Source organism: Onychomys torridus, chromosome 19, assembly GCF_903995425.1.
Source record: "Onychomys torridus chromosome 19, mOncTor1.1, whole genome shotgun sequence".
NCBI classification, from domain to species: domain Eukaryota; kingdom Metazoa; phylum Chordata; class Mammalia; order Rodentia; family Cricetidae; genus Onychomys; species Onychomys torridus.
The window spans coordinates 32,080,774-32,094,031 of record NC_050461.1 but is presented as its reverse complement, the minus strand read 5'-3'; the positions used below and the strand labels follow the sequence as shown (position 1 = coordinate 32,094,031).

Below are 13,258 nucleotides of genomic sequence, written 5' to 3'. Positions count from 1 at the left end.
CAAGTAAACACACAGAGACTTATATTACTTATACACTGTATGGCCTTCCTTGGCAGGCTTCTTGCTATCTAGTTCTTTTATCTTAAATTAACCCATTTCTGTTAATCTATACCTTGCCATGTGTCTTGTGGCTTACTGGTACTTTACATCTTACTTCTCATGGCAGCAGCAGCTGGCAGCATCTCCTGAATCAGCCTTTCACTTCCCAGAATTCTTGTCTCTCCTTATCCCGCCTACATATACTTCCTGCCTGGCTACTGGCCAATCAGCATTTTATTTATCAATCAATCAGAGCAACACCTTCACAGCATACAAAGTTATCAATATCCACAGCAGAACTCAGGTCTATATTCCCACCAAAGTCAAACTTTAACTCATGATCAGAAAGGAGGTAACAGCTAGGGTGTTAACTCTCCTGAGTGCAATTTCAGATCCACAATTGTAATTGTTTGGCAATGCCAGCCACTTCCTATTAAATCATGCGAGTCTACTTTCTTTGTAACTCTATAAAAAATCCAGCCAGTGCTTCTTCCAAGGTCTTGCTTCTCTGTGTGTAGACTGTTAAATCCAAAAGACACTGGATGGCTTATTCTGATGAGCTCTGCTCTTCCATAGACATTGTTTCATATGGGCAAATCTCCTTGGGAGCCTGAATTATGATTACACATAATAATGCAATTATTCACCTTTCTATGTTTTTTTTCCTCTGGCTTGGGATCTTTATTTCTTTTGTCTCCTGCATAGTGGCTTTAGATAACCATGGCTTCCAAGCATGAAAGTCATTAATGGTCAACATAAATTGAATCCCTACAGCAAAATTTATTAATATTTATCCCATCATCTGAAAAGTGAGTTGCTGTTATTTAGGTAAAATAATATATACAGTTACTCAGAGCATCAGAACAGTCTTCATAAACTCCCAGGTGGTGGATGATGCCTGGGCACCATCCTGTCAAATTTGTGAACTTCTATTTTAGATTTTTGCAGTGGCAAAGCCGTGCATGCCAATTGGTGCTCAGCCATAGAACCCATCACCAGCCTCCCAGCAGCAGAGCCTGTACTTGCCACTATTAGAAAGACCCAGAAATAGTTCTGCCCGGGAAGAGGGAGTGTTGACAGTTGAGCAGAGTCAAAAAGTGATAACATACTAGGAAGAACTTTGGAAAATGTATTATTGACAAGTGGATATAGAATTTTCTACAAGTGTTCTTAAGTGAATAAATAAAATTAGTTATATGAGCATTTTTGAGATATTGGCATTCCTAGAACCCTGGGGACTATGAATTTCATACAAAGGTCCTGTGTGGTAGAACCAAACTGAAGGAGGCTGGAAACTTAGGAGCAGGCCAGAGAGACAAGTTCTGGCTGCTTGTGCCACTTGAAAAATATGTTGTAGGGCATCAGTGGCACAGAGCAGAGGTGGCAGCTAGGTGGACAATGCATGAAAGAGGATGTACTTAGGGATGGCAAGCATACTGTCAGAGGCCAAAGACAACACTTGCTACAACCTCCAGGTTGGGAGACAGGTAGAGGCAGGCAGATAGGTTGATGTGCTGATTTTTGGGCTCAATTTTACAGTTCAGGCATACATGCCCTCTATTTCTGGCTCTATGTATTTTATGCCATGTAGCACCACTATTAGCATTATGAGAGCAAATCCTGACCTTCTGTATCTCTGAAACCATCCATTCCCAGTTACTTCTCATTTGGGAGGAAAGAGTGTATATTGTTACTTAAAGTTATTTGACTTGAGAAATAGAGTCTTCTGCTGCTAGCTAAGTGCTTCTACTATATTTACACGATCTCATTTAACCCATCCACTAACTCCAGCAAAGAAGACAATCTCCTTATTTTCTTGTTAAGTTTTAAGTTCAAAACCACTTATTTATTTTGAGATAGGGTCTTGCTATGTATCTCAGGCTGGCCTGGAACCCACTGTATATCCCAGGCTGGCCTTGAAGTTACGATCTTTCTTCCTTAGTCTTTCAAGTGCCAAGATTTCCAGTATATACTATCATGCCACTGTAGTCAATTTCTGATAAAGAAGTTGCCTCAGAGGTCAAATGGCTTGTCATGCAACATATCCAGGCACAGGGGATCCTCTAATGTCTAAACCAGCTGATGACTCACTACAGGATATATTCAGAGCAAGTCTAGGCCTCTGTAAGCTCATCTCTGGTGACCAAGAATAACAGGAGAGAGGCCTTGCTTTGTGGGGATCGTTGGAACTCTCTTATCCCTTACCACTTCCCTCCAGCTGGAGCAGCCCTATTCTTATGCATTTTTGTATAATAACATTCTGCAGGATAGATATACGGTATGCATAAGGAATGTTCCACTTCAAACCTGGAAAATCCCCATTATACCAAGGCACACTGGCCCTGGCAAAATGGCTCAGAGTAAAGGAGCTTGCTGCAAAACCCAATGTCCTGGATTTGATTTCTGGGACTCATATCATGGAAGGAGAGAAAGAACTTGTGAAAGTAGTCCTCTGACTGGTACAGATGTGTCATGGTATGTGTACATGTACATACACATAAAAAATAAATGTAATTAGTTTTAATATGCATTGGTTAAACAAGAGTGATTTAAGACATGAAATGGACTGAGTACACATAATTAATTTCAAATCTATACAACTCTTAACAGGATATGGGTCTTATATCCACCTTCCAAAACTAGTGTTCCCAGTTACTCTTAAAACTATGTGTGAATGTGCCCTTGTGAGTTTATGCCCATGTAGTAGCTGCAGAGGCCAGAAGAAGGCATCTGATCCTTTGGACTGGAGTTATAGATGGTTGTGAGCCTTCACATGGGTGCTGGAAATGGAATTCAGATCTTCAGGAAGAGCACTAAGTGTTTTCAACAGCTGAGCCATCTCTCCAGCCCCATCTTAGGTACTCTTGTTAAGAGCAGTGAAAATTATTTTTTCAAGTAAAGGCTAGAATGACTTCATTTCCATCAGCCTGCAAACTCATTGGAAAGCTGATGAATTCAGTCTTGCTAGAAGATGGTTTACACCAAGCTATCTCAGAGCTACTTTGATATGATAGCTTGCACTATCATCATAAAATGTGAGCACTCCTCACATTAGCTCTCTAGGCTCTTTCTAAAGATCACTCGTTAACATGTTGAAGAACAAGATTTATTTTTTTACAAAGACAAAACATTCAGAAAATTTCCCAGTGCTTCTTGAGAGATTTGTCAGTGATGCAACCCCTGTGGAGAGAGGCCTGTGACCTTGGCTTTGGATTTGCTCTTAGAGTCAGCCAGTTTGTGAGTCAGTTGAGGAGAACCAGTTGTGCTTCCCTGCTACTCTCTGGCATTTTCATGTGAAGGAGGAAAGGTGTATTTTGGCTCAATGTTTCAAAGGTTTCAGTACATGTGAACAAAGGTTCCTCACATACTGGAGCAGGACAGTGGTGGGATTATGCGTTGTGGCAGGATAAGTCTTATCACCAAGGACAGAAGGAGAAACCAGAGGCTTGCTGTAGCCCCCGAAGGCTTACTTCTACGGATCTCATTATGCTTGCTATGCCCTTCCTCCTAAAGATTCTGTCGCCTCTCAGGATGAAGCTAGTGGCTGAGGGAAGAAGAATTCAGAATGTGAGCTAAGGGGGATCACTGATGTGTGCCACACTGTTAACAGTGTGCTGGCTATTTCTGTTGCTGTAGCAGATCACCTGAGATGGGGTACCTTAGAACGAAAAGCCAATTTTGACCGAAGGTTATGGTAGTCTGCATGTCTAAGGCCTGGTGATAGTGTTGGCGTTAATATTCTCTGGTGAGGTGTTTGTGCGGTTTCAGCTCTAGGCAGAAACCAGCAGTACAGGTTAGAAGGGTAGACAAGGATCCATGGCCATAAGAACTCACTGGGTGGGGGCAGGCCTCATGAGGCTATCATCTCTTTATTCAGACATCTCACTTGGTGGGAGAAATGTGAGCCGTCCCCTTCATTTTTACAACCTGGGGTTAACATTTTTGGATGAGAGAGAAGTTTGGTCCTAACGTGTTCTTTACAGAAAAGCCGCAGGGTGGAAAAGAATGAGGGTGTGCTGTGGGGAACTTTCGCTGAGTTTCTCTTTCCCCACTCAGGCTCCTGGCATTCTCTGAACCCCCTGCTCTCCTTATGCCTTCCTTAACTCCTTTGCCTCACTCTCTATGTTTCCTGCCTTTTGCAGTTCAGTTCCAAAGGCTTCAGGCACGAAGTATGCAGGAGGACCTCAGCCTGCCTTTAGAGCATTTCCTCACACCAGACTGAGGCCATACACCCTGGGCAAGAATACTGAAGACAGTGCTGTCAACTTTGGTTTAACAAAAGAAAACAAATGCATGTAATGATATGTTTACCATGGTCTTTAGATTCTATTGGGGGGGGGGTGTCCAGATGATCTCATAATTCAAAAGACCTAAATTCCTAGAAAGGGATGAAGACCTGATGTCAAGGAACACGTTAAAGGTGTGAAGACAACTCCAGAAGATGAGAGAGTTCCACCATGGATCTGACACAAGGGAGCAACACACATCTCAGAACAGTCCCCAGTAGTGAGGGCTTGGAGGGATCTTTACATGGGGTCATATGTGTTCAAAACTGACTGTTTATTTTAAGCTTTTATTTAACAGGAAATGTAGCTGCATAAGCTACCATTGTGTTATTTAAACAGAGCCCTTGGAATGCTTTTGAAAAGTCAATTATTTAAAACATTTCCTTAGATTAGGATCTGAAAAGCGTTTGATTACACATCCTACCAGTCATAGAATTTTGATTTACATGCTCCAGATTTATGACGATTTAGTTATAAATCATGATAATGTTTTAATTACAATCTCATCCAGCTATGTTATTATGTTATGAACTGAATATTTGTGCAGCCCCAAAATTTATATATTGAAATCTTATCCTTCAATACTGGAGCATGGAAGATAAAAATTAGGTCACAAGGATGTTACCCTCCAACAAAAACTTGCTGTCTTCCTTTATGTTCCCCACAGTTTGGGACAGTAAGAGGTCACCTTGACCAGAATCTAACCTACTAATATTTTAATCTTTGAAAAAAACTCCAGAATTTTGAGAAAGAAATTAAAATCATCCAGCCTGTGGTTTGTTGCAGCAGCCTGAGCTCACGGGTGCATTTATAAAACATACCTGAAGAGCATGAAACAGGAAATAAAAGTCAATAAATATGAGATACAAATTTGGGTGTGTGTATTTTGTTAATTTGTTTGTTTTTGGTTTTTTCAAGACAGGGTTTCTCTGTGTAGCTTTGCCCCTTTCCTAGATCTCGCTCTATAGAGCAGGCTGGCTTCGAGCTCACAAAGATTCGCCTGGCTTTGCCTCCTAAGTGCTGGGATTAAAGGCGTGCACCACCACTGCCCGGCTTGTGTATTTGTTTTAATATTCCACACATCCATGTTTATGTATATATCCTGCTATGGAGACAACTCTTTCATGAACCACAGTAATAATCTCAGAAAGCATAGTTTCAAGACAACTATGTCAAATGATTACAGTGATAAAGGGACTATGATACTTTTTGGTAAATGGTTGTTAAAAAAATATCACTACCGGGTTGGGGATTTAGCTCAGTGGTAGAGCGCTTGCCTAGCAAGCACAAGGCCCTGGGTTCGATCCTCAGCTCAAAAAATATATATCGCTACCTTTTATATCTACTTAGAAAGTAAAAACAAATGATAATATAGATTCACCCAAAGTGCAAATTTACAAAGACACACTTGGGGCTGGAAAGATGTCTCAGTGGTTATTGGTACTTCCTGCTCTTCCAGAGGACCTGGGTTTGGTTCCCGGCACACATATCAGTACTCCTATCACACCTGTAACTCAAGCTTCAGGATCTGATACCTTCTTCTGGCTTTCATGGTCACCTGTATGCATGTTCACATGCACATATAAATACACACATATGAATAAAAAATGAAACAAACAAAAGACACACTTGACTACAATCCACCATACATTGTCTAGAAGACAGAAATATAACAGTTGCTAAAAACAGCATGTTGATAGGACAGAAGGAACCACCAACTAATGTGTCATGGTATAAAGGTATGGCAAGGCACTTGGTAGGTGTGACTGTGATATGTAAAAGAATGAACGCTAAACACGTGTTTTAATACAGGAGTGGAAAGTAGGCCAACATAGTCACCTGACTCTGCTGAGGTCAAATCCTACTGGCAGAGTCAAAGCCAGTAAAGACCTAAGCTCCCTGTTTCCATCTGGGCAGCCTCCTGCATATGTATCAGTCCAGGGGACAGAACTCACATAGGCATGATGCCATTTTAAGAGATTCATTACAGAACCATAACAAGAGAGAAAGGCAGAGAAGTGATGAGCCTTTCTGTAAGTGAAGCGGTGTTGTCCCCAAATAGGTGAGAGTAAGATCTTTGGTCTTGAGATAGAAAACTCAAGATTCCTGTAAAGACTGTAAAGGCAACTCGTAATGAGCTCTGCCGAGTTGTCAGTACACATTTGAGAGCAATAAGCTAACGCAAAGGGATGACTATCATAAGACCTGACAGACTACAGTGGAAAAAAAGTAGTTTGAAACAGATCTTGATTTTTTTTTTTTAACCAGTTAAGTCCTGAACACTTCCTGGAATAAACTCTTGATTCCTTACCTTGCCGTACTTCTGTGCATAGGAGCCAGTGAGGAGAGAGTGGAAGACAATGATGGTTTCATCCAAGTCCCAGACAAACACACGCTGAGGAGAGACAGCCAGTGTTAACAACATGATGCTTTAAGAACGCTGCTCTGTACAGTTAGAAGATGTTCTTGCTGTATGCAGCCTTGGCTGGTCTACAGCAAAATCACCTCCTTCCGTCATTTATTCAGTTTTCATTTGCCAGGTCTTTGTAAAAGCTGGGATGTAGATGATATAAGTGATCAAAAGCTTAATGATCAGGTGTCCTGACCTGAATGAACGAATATTTGATTATAGTTATTATGAAATAGATACATTCTACCTTTATGATAGAAAGGAGTCTCAATGCTGATATATAGTTATGGTTTTAGACCTCATGGATTCATTATAGTTGGAATTTATAGAGGACATTAAATATTTTCAAAACAGTCTATGAGTAGCCTCTAAATAGCAACTGTAAAATGTTGACTCTTGTACCACCTAGGTTGGTGAATGTGGTGTTTGGCCTGAAGGAACTCATGAGAGATTTCAAAGGACTGAACAAATTTAGGAGATTATGCCCAGACATCAGGGTTTGACTCTGGGGGAGAATTTGGAGTTTGGACCACACTAAAAGACACTCAAAAAGTGCAGGATGGTGAATTCCCTGGAATAGCCAGTGTCTCTGACTCACTTCCTGTCCACTGGGCTCTCTAGTTTATAATTCATTATGTCACCCACCAGGCTCCAGAATGCATTTCATCTCTCAAGTATAGTCACATAAATCTCTTAGGAAGAGGAACAATGTCTGCTACTTGATTTGAGGTACAAGTGGAAATAAAGATTTTTCTCCAATTAAACTATGTGGTTATGTAATTGTGTAACATATTATAGTTAATGATAGTTTCTCATTGTTTTATAATAGACTCTCAACTTGGGTAATGTCGTTATATCTCAAAAGAGTTCACAAATGGAAAAATAAATCAAAAGTCCACAAATACAATATATATTCACTAACAAGATTTTACTATTTTCCATTCCACACAGATTGCTTTTATCTTCTTAAAAATATATTTTCTTGGGATATTATTCCACAAATAATAGCTTTATTTTTAGCTCTTTTTAATCTGTTTGGATCAAAAGATGAAATTATGTTAGTCTTCAACTTTCAAAATCCTCTTTCCTTTGATGTTACTGCTTTAAATTTTGCTATTATGATAAACAAAAATCTCAGAATTCAAACTGATAGATTACCTAAGACAAAGCAGGTCCATTCAATTTTTTTATTCAATATATTTTATTTTGGAAACTTACTAGTTTGTAAAGTATGGACTATACCATGCAGTAAAATCAAGAATCTTATGTTCCTTAGCAATAATCAGGCGTACCTCCAGGTCACTGTCCGGAGGTGGGGAGGGATTATTTTTCCGGCCTCTTCCTCGAGACTTTGACCCAGAACTTCTACATGTTCTGTCATCAAGATCTTTGATTGGTGTGGAGGGGCTCTGCACTGTATCAAACTCTCCTATAAACAAGATTGCATCAAGAAGAGCAGCTGAGTTTAGAACAGCTACAAGTATTCATTATTACTTAACAAAATCCCTATACATTAACGATGTCTCCATGACAAAAATCATAGTTCAAATATGTAATGTTGTAATTTAATCAAACAGTTTTACAGGTCATATGACTTCCTCATGGAAACCTGAATGCCTTTTATACACCAAATACCTCCAGCTCCCTGTCAGCACTTTCCCTCCGTTTTTACCTGTGTTTAGATCTACCCTCACCTCCCCTTGGGTCACATTTCAGAAAACAAGATGTCTTCTGGATCAATCCCATCCTTCACCTGCAAACTTGGCTCGCCAGCCCCACCTCTTCCTGAATCTGCCCCATCCCTTCATTCCTGTTTGGTCTTCCCTTGGCACTCTGCCTTTTACCTGGGCCACAGGCAAATCTAAAACTTGCTGTCGTCTCTCTCAAACGAAACTCCTCCTTAAGACAATAATCCATACTAGTGCTACTCCATAGAGATAAATGAATGCCCCAAGATTGATCACACAGTTTTTAAATTTCTAGCAGTTACATTAGAAGGCAAAAAGAGACACGTAAAATTAACTCACATGTATTAACTCAACATCAACAAAAATGTCATTTTGGTATGTAATCAATATATAAAATCAGTAAGAAAATTTTTGCCTTTATTACTTTTACAACAACATATTACTGTCATTTCTATGTGTGCTGTCTGTGTTGTAAGTGCTTGGTAGCCATAAACAGACGGTGGCCACACAAATGTATGGTACAATTCCTTCTATTGCCTAATAGCCAACTTAATAAAATCTAATTTCAGTTCACCAAAACTTGAATACACATACTTTACTGAGAGTCCTGAATAATCATCAGATTGTCAAATTCAATATACAGGCTCAGTCCTTATCTTTCTAGACAGGTGATATCTTTGGTCCTATTAAACTCTGCCCCTCTGAGTTAATATTTGACAGCTGATAGCTCATGGATTGTTAGTTCTAGCCTCTCTCAAATGCCTTTCTACCCAGGAGTCACAGGCTTTTGTCCTGTCATGCTCAGGGTAGTTATCAAGGAGCTCTGGTATTCCTAGTCTACACAGTCTGCATGATAAAAGCATCTTTTATGCTAAATGCTTCTGTAAGTGAGGACCCAGAAAAAGTCACTCCTCTACCCAGCCAGCATCTGAAATTTCAGACACTATATCTAATTGGATTCTGTATGTTCATAGGTCCCTGAAATCCAGACTCACAAAGTTAGTGAGCATGGGTCTTAGGAAGTAGGAAGCACTGCCCAAGCCCATGTTAAGATAAACAGGCTTCACAAGGCACAATGTAACAAGTTATCTTGACTTGCAATAGTGCTTCAAGGATTTCACTCAGTTTCACTGGACCTCAGTTTCAGTATATATTGAATTCTGGATAGGTAGCTTTTTGAAATCATTGAGGATGAATCAGATTTGTATTAAATTTAAACCATAAATGTAAAATGAAAATCTATAGATAAGAAAATCTCTGCATTAAATTTAAATGATATGTTTATAAATAAAAAGTATTATGATAATCTTAATTTATCATTAAATTTAAAATAAAATTTAATGAAATAAACCACAGGGGATTAAGTAATTCTGAACAAATGGCACATTGAGCTTGACTTTTCTGAGAAACTGTAATCATTATAGAGCTAGCATCTTACCATTCCTTTTGATAATTATTTTATTTTTATTTGGGAAGTACTGTACAGGATCACAAATATATTTTTGCTGTCTTTCCCCATAAATAGATGTGGGGAGAGGAGAGGGATAGAGGTACTACAAAGAGGGACAAATAAAACCAAGGACATTTGAGGGTCATATGGAAACCTAATATAGTAGAAACTTCCTAAAATGTGTACATAGATGAAGATGATCTAAACAAACTTGCCAAATAGCAGGGGAGACAGAGCCTCAACTGGACATCTCTCATCACCAAGTGAAGCTCCCAGTGCCGGGAATGGGGTACATCTAATTGAGTTGTTGGCCAAAAAGGATCCATGGAAAACCCCCAAACAACCCAGGCTATTGCTGGGGCTATTGGTGGTCCTATTGCTGAAGACTACACCTACACCACTCATTGAACATGGAGAAGTTGAGCTGGTACCTACCTAGAGCCTTCACCCCACCTGGCTAATGTGTATTATATTAGAAGGTACTCTGCATGTTACCAAAGGAGATAGGTAAATACCAACTCAGCTATAAACACAAAGGTGATCCAAATGCAAGATGCACTAATGTAATAGTGGCACAACGCTTATGAGACAAACCACCCAACATCTCATTGGATTTAGGGCCCACTCCATGAGATGGGAACCCATCCTTGACACTACTCATGTGATGAAGAGCCTGAAACTAGATAGTCAAGGACCCAGAGAAAAACCAAATACTACTGTTATGCTAAAAGGAGCGTAGCACAAAAATGACTCCTAGTGACATTCTGCTATACTTATATATCAATGTCTTGTTCAGCCATCATCAGAGAAGCTTCCTCCCGTGGTATATGGAATAAACACAGAGACCCACAGCTGGACAATGTGCAGAAAGTGAGAGACTTTTGGACACTCAGTCCAAAACAGGCTGGACCTTGTCGAAGAGGAGGTAGAGAAAGTGTAAGAGCAAGAAGGGATGGGGGATACCAAGAAAACAAGGCTTTCTAGATACAACAGGGCTGATGTGTGACCTCACCAAGAACTGTGGCACCATGCACAGGGCCTGCACAGGTCTGGGCCTGATGGAGTCCCAGAGCTGAGAGGGGAAGTGGACATAAGTCCTCATTCCTACCACATAAGTCGTCTCCAATTAAAACTACTCTTAAATGAAAATTAATTTTCTCTAACAGAGTCTCACTGGGTATGCAAACCACATGTAAGGGCAGGTCCTTAGCAGTAGATAGCCAGCAGAAAACCAACTCAATGGTACTTTCAGAGGATATTTTCTCATAATGTTTTGTCTGGGCCTTCCTTCCTCCCTCTCTCCCTCCCTTCCTTCCTCCCTTCTTTCACTCTGTGCTTTCCTTTCTGTCTTACCCTACAGTTCTTTTACTTACATACTATGGTTTTTTAAATATATACTATGTATTTTTAGGTGATTTTTATGTATGTCACTCTCTGTGTCTCTATATCCATATGTGTTTGTTATGCTTTTTTGGGGGGAGAAGGCTCTTTGTTTTTCTGTTTAAGTTCCATTCAGGTTTGTTTCTTAGTATTTTTGGGGGGTGCCTATTTGTTTTCTAATGAGAGAGAGCAAGAAATGGTGTGGGTTTGGGTGAATGGAAAGGTGGGGAGTCTCTGGGAGGAGTTGGGGGAGGGGAAACTACAATCAGAATATATTTTATGAAAAAAATCCCTTTTCAGTAAGAAATAAACTAAAATGATAAAACTATGTCTCTATGTAAGTGCCATTTTCTCTTAAAATATTATTGGCACAGATCATTGTACCTTTTCCACTATCGTCACTGACACATCGGACAGCAAAACAATAAACTTTTTAAAGTACAAGTTTGAATAATGCTTCCTCTTTACATAACTCATATTTCAGCTTATTTGGATAGGCTTTAGATATTTGAATGCATAGTAACCTTTAAGTAAAACCACACAAACCCTTTTCTGTCTTCCACTGTTATAGTAAAACAAAAAATTCCTTAGGTTACTAAATCTTGCAAATCTAATACCCTCCTTTAAATAACATGTTCTTACTCTAAATTTTATTTTTACTTATGAGTATGTGTGGGTGTGGGTATGGGTGTGTGTACATGTACACTTGTGTCCATGAAAGCGAGTAGATGACATCAGATGCCCGAGCTAGAGTAACAGCTGTTTGTGAACCACCAGACGTGGGTACTGGTAACAAACTCAGATTTGTCTGCATGAGCAGGAAGTGCTCTTAACCACTGGGCTATCTTTCCAGCCCCAAACTAACTCTTTCTTTAAAAGCAAGTTTAAACAAAACTCTTTTGGGATGGCATTTATAAAACCTTTCTCTTTTTCACAAACAAACAAACACACACACACACACACACACACACACACACACACACACACACACGCTAATCTCTCTTATTTATTTGTGTTTGTTTTGAGAAAAGATCTCATGCTAGTTTTGAACTCCCTGTGTAGTTAAGGATGACACAGAACTCCTGGAATCCCAAGTGATGGAATAACAGGTGTACATGTGATTCTGGGCTCTATAATTTTTTTGTAGATCAATTTTAAGGTGCTGTGTATAGAAAAGTAGCTTTTTTACTTTTGGTAGCAGTGTAAGAATTGAAAGAAGAGAAAATTGCAAACTTCCAGTTATTGTCTTAAATTGCAGGCAGGGTAGCTGGTGGCGGGCTGGGTCCATACTGAAGGAATTAAGCAGGAAGAAGTCAGCTATTTAAACCTGATATTCAGCAACTATCACGGTGTTGAAGGGAAAATGGGGTCACAGGAAGCCTGTGGATTTCTAGACACAGGAGAATCTGTTCCCGTTGATTCGTTGCCAGTTTAGTTAAGGATCTTAAAAGTATTTGAAGTATACAGAGAAAATATGGGCAAAAGGGTTTTCATGAGTGTAAAGCAGACCTTTGGATGAAAATTGTGAAGAATAAGCCCATTTTAATTAAACTCTTGGTCTAAGCAAGCACTGCCTTTTAAAAAGAAGTATAAAATCATGTGTTTGGCTTCATTCCCAACTCATTATGTTGGTGAGAAGTCAGAGTGATTTTTCTGTTCTTTCCTTAATTTGTCTAGAACTCCCTCAAGTACATATGTCATACTTTATCCATTCTTCTGATTGTTATTTAAATCAGGAACACTGTTAGGAGGCTATGAGTAAAGCTGATATAATATGGTGTCCGTGTACGTGTCAGCTCTTTCCCCTCTTGGGTATCTATCTACACCCAGCACTGGCATTGCTGGGTCAGGGGAGACATACATTCATCTTGTATAGATGCAGATCTTCAGAGTGGAATTATCAACTCACTACCCCATCAGTATCAACATCCCCATTATTCCTTGCTACTCCCTGCTATTGTTAGTCCTTACTTCACACTTTAAGGATGCATGGTGATAAGTGATC

General features: G+C 39.6%; 1 protein-coding gene across 5 annotated transcripts in view; it reads right to left on the bottom strand.

Annotated features, from left to right (window-relative positions):
- The window catches only part of Eya4 (EYA transcriptional coactivator and phosphatase 4), a 253,185-nt gene that overhangs the window by 28,298 nt on the left and 211,629 nt on the right, over positions 1-13,258 (bottom strand). For all 5 annotated transcript variants that reach the window (XM_036169267.1, XM_036169268.1, XM_036169270.1 and 2 more), the window contains 2 exons: positions 8,028-8,164; positions 6,637-6,720 (listed from right to left, as the gene is read on the bottom strand). In XM_036169267.1, the coding sequence (XP_036025160.1) occupies positions 6,637-6,720; positions 8,028-8,164 (221 nt within the window). The remainder of the gene's footprint in view (positions 1-6,636; positions 6,721-8,027; positions 8,165-13,258) is intronic.